This window comes from Miniopterus natalensis, chromosome 4, assembly GCF_054644295.1.
Source record: "Miniopterus natalensis isolate mMinNat1 chromosome 4, mMinNat1.hap1, whole genome shotgun sequence".
Classification (NCBI taxonomy): domain Eukaryota; kingdom Metazoa; phylum Chordata; class Mammalia; order Chiroptera; family Miniopteridae; genus Miniopterus; species Miniopterus natalensis.
Genome location: NC_142084.1, coordinates 75,475,491 through 75,481,015, shown reverse-complemented (window position 1 = coordinate 75,481,015; position 5,525 = coordinate 75,475,491). Strand labels below are relative to the sequence as shown.

At 64.9% G+C, this 5,525-nt stretch overlaps 1 protein-coding gene across 2 annotated transcripts; it reads left to right on the top strand.

Annotated features, from left to right (window-relative positions):
* The first annotated feature begins 1,268 nt into the window (after positions 1-1,268).
* On the top strand, positions 1,269-5,077 carry NKX2-6 (NK2 homeobox 6). Of its 2 annotated transcripts, XM_087816071.1 has the most exons (3): positions 1,269-1,540; positions 3,231-3,235; positions 4,455-5,077. In XM_087816071.1, the coding sequence occupies exons 1-3, from the start codon at positions 1,269-1,271 to the stop codon at positions 5,075-5,077; spliced, it is 900 nt and encodes a 299-aa protein (XP_087672197.1). The 2 variants fall into 2 exon arrangements, with proteins under 2 accessions (XP_087672197.1, XP_087672198.1); XM_087816072.1 differs by lacking the exon at positions 3,231-3,235 and having other exon boundaries at positions 1,269-1,536.
* Positions 5,078-5,525: the final 448 nt, after the last annotated feature.

The following is a 5,525-nucleotide window of genomic DNA, read 5'->3' as shown; positions in this document are numbered from 1 at the left end:
AAACGACTTAGACTGTGCTGAGACTCCTGCCCCGGGCCTGCTGTCCTGCGTGAACCACGTAGCAGGAGAAATTCAGCAGCGGACACCCGCCGAGGGTTTCACACACGTCACCCCACTGGGTCCTCACGACCGTCCTCTGAGGCGCACACCGGCATCTCCAGCTTTGATTAGTAAGCGCCTCGACGGATAACTACCACTTTGCCCCAAGCCCGCAATTCAGACGCCCCGGAGCAAGGCTGGACGTGGCCCCACTGTACCGCACCGCCTCCCGCACTTGGTGCCGGCGGTGTCCCGGGAGCTAACGCTCAGCAAAACTGCCCACCCTCGGAGGGCGCCGCGTCACAGTCACGCGCGCGCGGGCTCAAGGCAATTTTAGGGAGAAAGGGGGAGGGGGGAGGGAACGCGGGACGTGAAGGGCAAGGGGACCCCCTGTCTGGCATCGCTTTTACTCTGCCTCCTCCCCACCCCCTGGCGGAGCCTGCTAAGAGCCCGGGGGATCCCCCAATACAGCTCCCTCGCGCTTTCCTGGCTGCGGGGTTGGCACGTTCCACCTGGGAAGCGGCGGGTCCGCGCTCTCAGCGAGACGTTTGTTTCCACGTCCGTCTGGGCCGTGGCGGGTCAAGACTCGCTCCTCCGCCGCCCGAGCCCTGCTCCGGGGAAGGCGCTCCCGGGGGCCGGCTCCGGCCTTGCGCGCGCGGAGACTCCCGCGGTGCCCAGCGCGCCCCACCTGCGTTCCTCCACAGCTGGAGCGGAGGGTTAGGCCGCTGCGGGGCCGGAAGGGCCGGCTCGGGTTGCAAAGCACCGGCTCCATCCCCCCATCCCCGCCGATCCTCTGGGAAGGTCCCCGCAGACCCCGCGTTGACCTCGGGAGCTCGCGCCGGTACCGTATTCACCGAGGTGCGAGCCTCGCGCCGCACCGTCGCGCTCTTCTTCCTGGCCGCTGAGAACCGTCGGGACGCACCAGGCCTCCCCAGCGCGCGGCGGGGGTTGCGGAGGAGCTGGACGGGCGCGGGAGGACCGCGCTTGGGAGGAAGGTGCCGCTGGGTTAGCACGTGGTTTCTGCAGGAACCAATGGGGGTCGGCAGAATCGTCACTCGGCCCTGGTCACCGGCCCCGTAGGGATGGCCCTGAGGAAGGCGCAGTCCCGGACGCTAGGCGTCTGCCCCAGACCTTGGGCCTGCGGTGCCAGCGGCGAGGAGACGAGAAGCTCAGGGAGCTGCGTTCCGCGGGGCCCGGGGGCCCCCAGCCCTACTCCTTCCGCCTTCGGGATGCTGCAGAACCCTGTCACCTCCACGCCCTTCTCCGTCAATGACATCCTGAGACTAGAGCGCGAACAAGTTGGCCTTGAGGCCTTGCAACTCCGGGGGCCACCGAGGAGCCCGGAAAGCTCTCAGTTTATGCAACTGGTGCCAGAGCCGCGGGGGTCGGAGGTTCACAGCGCCGGTGGCCTCGGCGGCGGAGAGAGAAGGCCTAGCGGGTCGGAGCCTCCCGGGGATCCCAGCGAGCTGGCCGCGGAGATGGACGCGGAGCGGGTGGGTGAGTACGCGCCCAGGCCTTGACGCCTACGGGGAGATCTCATGAGGGTAGGGATGGGTCATGACCAGTTGGCGCACCGGAGGCCACGCATCCCTGGTCTCCCCACTCAGGAGGGCGTCGCCTCTTTCCCCTCATTTGAAGGGTCCAAAAGACAGGCTCTGAGGCCGCTCTGCCACCCCTCCAGATCCCCAGCGTGCTTCACCTCCCCTAAGGAAAACAGGCCCTGAACCTTACGAGTTTACAATTCCCACAGCAATTCTCATATCGCCCCAAACACATCACCCCGCTCACAGCCGCAGTGCGGGAACGCCAGCCTCTTTCTCACAGGGAAACCACTGCACTGTCTTAGCTGTGCTTCCTCCCGCTCCCCCTCCCTGCCGCCCCGGAGCCTCCCCACCCTACCCCTTCTGCCAAAGGTGTAGCCCTCAGAGCAGCTGGGCACTTTGGGAGAGGAAACTCTGACAGCTGCGGGGTCAGGCCCAGGCCGGCCCTCTCCCGCGGGGCTTGCAAAGTGGCCTGACCGGCCGCGTCTATCCTTTGCCGGCTCCTCCGCTCAGAAGTGAGAGAAGTGGCGACTCGGTGATGCCTGGGCCCCGGGACATGACCGGCTCTGCGGGGTCCGGTGGCGGGCCCCCCGCGTCCGGGAGCGCAGCGAGGGCAGCGCGCGTGTGAGCTGCGCGGAGGAGTCGCTGCGCGCAGTCTGCGCGCAGTTTCGGCGCCGGGTCTCCGAAGGCGCGACTGGTGCTCGGGCAGCGAGGCCCCAGACCCTGTGTCCAGCCGCAGGAAGGGAAGGGGCGGCGGGAAGGGGCGTTGCATTGACTTCCGTCCAGCGGGAGGCTTGTGCCCGAGAGGCGCGACATTCCGAGGAACGAAATGCCACTCTTCTTCGGGTCCAACCGCTGCGCCTGGACCGCAGCCTCCACGCGGGTCTGGGGGCCCTGGGAGGCACCTCGCAGGCCGGGCCTCCTCTGCCCAGCAGTGCCAAGGCCGCTCCGTTCAAGGCGCCCACTGACCACATAAATAAAGAGACTAGTTGGGAGCTATGCATCCACTCGCGGGCTGGTTATTTACCGACTCCAGAGCCTGGAGAACATTCAACTTCGCTCTGTTCGCAAAGAAGCCTGTGGATTTTCTCGAAGCCGACCCTAAACATTGGATTCCCTCGGCGCCACTCAGCCAGCTCGGCCTTCGCTTCGGCTCTAGAGAGAAAGGGTCACACTCCTCGGCCCGCGGACCGCGGCGCTCTGCTCTCCGCTCGCAGCCCAAGGCGCCCGCAGCGCGTTCCCCTCCCGCTGCCCGGGACGCCCGAGAAGGGCCCGAGCCCCACGGCGGCGATCACGCAGGAAAGGGGCCTTCCAGGTGGCCTCGGCGCGCCCCGTCCATCCCCACCTGACCCACCTTGCTTTCAGGGACTCAGGGCGAGAGAGGTTCCGGACTGTGGCCAGAAGGACACGGGGCGCTGGCACACCCGGGGAGCCCTGCAGCCCCGTCGGCCTGCGTGGCCAGCAACTTTCCAGTGGGGTCCTGCTTGTTTCACACAGTCGCTGAAGGTCAGACGTTACTTTATGATTTGCTAAGAAAACAAATCCTCGTGAATATATTTCTTCTTTTCAAGAAGAGATGTCTTCAGTTTCTCTGAGTACAGGCTTCTCTGAAGGAAGTTTATATTTCTTCAAATGTTAAGTGCCCAACAGCCCACGTCCCAGGAGACTGAGCCAGCGTGGTTGGCGATTTGGAGTCGGTTCCAGCCCGCACCAGGTCTAATTAGGCATGTCCTGTTTGCCATTCAGGAGCTTGCATCCCCTCTACTGTCCTGGTTTACTCCTGGCCAGCGTGAGTTTCCACGAAAACTCTGCATTTCCGCTCTACCCACCCTTCGGGAGAAACAAAGCTTAAGCCCGCACAGCAGAGACATGGGAAGAGGGCTGGAAGGCTGCATCTTGGCGGCTGTGGTCTCTGGCCCTGTTTTAACAGTGGGAACCCACTCTGTGTGTGTGGGCAAGGGCGCTGCCCAGGGTGGGGAGGGAGAGGAAGTCAGCGTGAAGCCAACACCACCGCTCACCACAGAGGTCACTTTCTTAAAAAGTCGTATGTGGATCTCAACATACACCTCCAAGAGAACTGCAGTTTCTCAGCCAAGAGTCAGGAGTCAGAAAATATGTTGTTTTATTTTATTTTGTTATTGTGGATTACAGAACCTCACGTCCAAGAAATATGGGGCTGGTCCCTGGTGCCAGTGGAGCACTTGATGACCAAAAAGACAAGGGTGTGTGCCAAGATAGGGTGAAGGTGGTAGGCAGTAGAGACTCCTAGTTTGGAGCCAAGTATCCCGCCCTGTGTGGCATCCGGTGGATAAACAGACGGAATGGAGCCTCCAGGAAGCAGGTCACCCAAAGTGTCTGCCCCCCTCCCTCTCCCTCTCCCTCTCCCCTCCCCCCTCCCCTTCCTCTCTCTTTACACCAAGGGCAGTCCAAAGTCAGCCCCCATCTGATAAGTCCCTTATTCTGGATCCTTGCAGCAAAGGCTTCCTCAAACTCAACAACACTTTAGACTAGAAATCACAGCAAACTGCCTCCACACCACCACTGCCACCAAAAATATATATATATATTTTAAGAGAAAATGGAGCTGTCTTAGACTCTTCATCACGAGTCTACCTTTTGGGAAACAGCTGTACACCCGGGATCACAGATTTCACAGTTGACATAAGTTCCAGCAGGTACAATACAAATCAAGGGGGGGGGGGGGGGTAGGAACCTTCAGGCCGGCCTAGGGCGGGAGCGAGGGGTCAGCAGAAAGGGGAGGAGGGGGCGAGAGGCAAAGGCCGCCTGGGCAGAGGGGCGGTCCTTGAACGCCGCGCGAGAACGTCCCGGCGAGCGGCCGGCGGGGCGCTGACGCTGTTCCCCCCCTGCTTTCAGAGCCCGGCCTGGGCGCAGCCTCGCCCCCCGGCGGCCGGCCCCGGGGCGCAGCGCGCGGCGCGGGCGGCGGCGACGGGGCGCGCGGGGAGAGCGCGGAGGCGCCGAGGGCGCGGCGGCGGCGGAGGCCGCGCGTGCTCTTCTCGCAGGCGCAGGTGCTGGCGCTGGAGCGGCGCTTCAAGCAGCAGCGGTACCTGTCGGCCCCCGAGCGCGAGCACCTGGCCAGCGCGCTGCAGCTCACGTCCACGCAGGTCAAGATCTGGTTCCAGAACCGGCGCTACAAATGCAAGAGGCAGCGCCAGGACAAGTCCCTCGAACTGGCGGGCCACCCCCTGGCGCCGCGCCGGGTCGCGGTGCCGGTGCTCGTGCGCGACGGCAAGCCCTGCCTGGGCCCCGGCGCGCCGGCCTTCCCGGGTCCCTATGGCGCAGCCACGGCGCCCTATTCCTGTTTCAGCGGCTACGCGGGCGCTCCCTACCTAGCGGGCTACGGCGGAGGCTACGCGGGCGCGCCCCCGGGCCCTGCACCGCCCGGGCCCCTGGCCGGCGTGAGCCTGGGCGCGGGCGGCCTGGGCGTCGGCGCGCAGGACCCTCTGCCCGCCACCCTGCAGGGCGTCCCGGCCTGGTGAGGGCCCTGGCTCGACACACCCGCCAAGGCCAGGCGCCGGGCCCGCTCTCCGCGAGGGCTCGCAGCGGAGGAGATGGGCCTCTGCATTGGAGCGAAGCGGCAACCCGGACGGCACTTCTCCCTTGAGCGGTTCCCGGGGACTGTGATTTGCCCCCTAGGAGCCTTGGGGGTGAAGGCCCTGGAACAGTTAGTTCTTCCCCCTCAGAGACAGGACGTGGGGCCTTCGCCAGCCGCCCACGAAGCAGCGCTGGCGGGAGGAGGGAAGGCGGGGGTGGCGGGCATTTCGCGTGGCAGGGCCGGCCTGAGGGCGGTGACTCCGGCTCTCCCGCCTCGGGGGCTGGAGGGCTCTTTCATGTGCCTGCTGCATCCTGGGCTTTCGGAGGTGACTGTGGGGTGGTGGGGCCTCCATTCTCCAGTTAAGGGCAACAGGTAGGGGGACGGATGAGAAA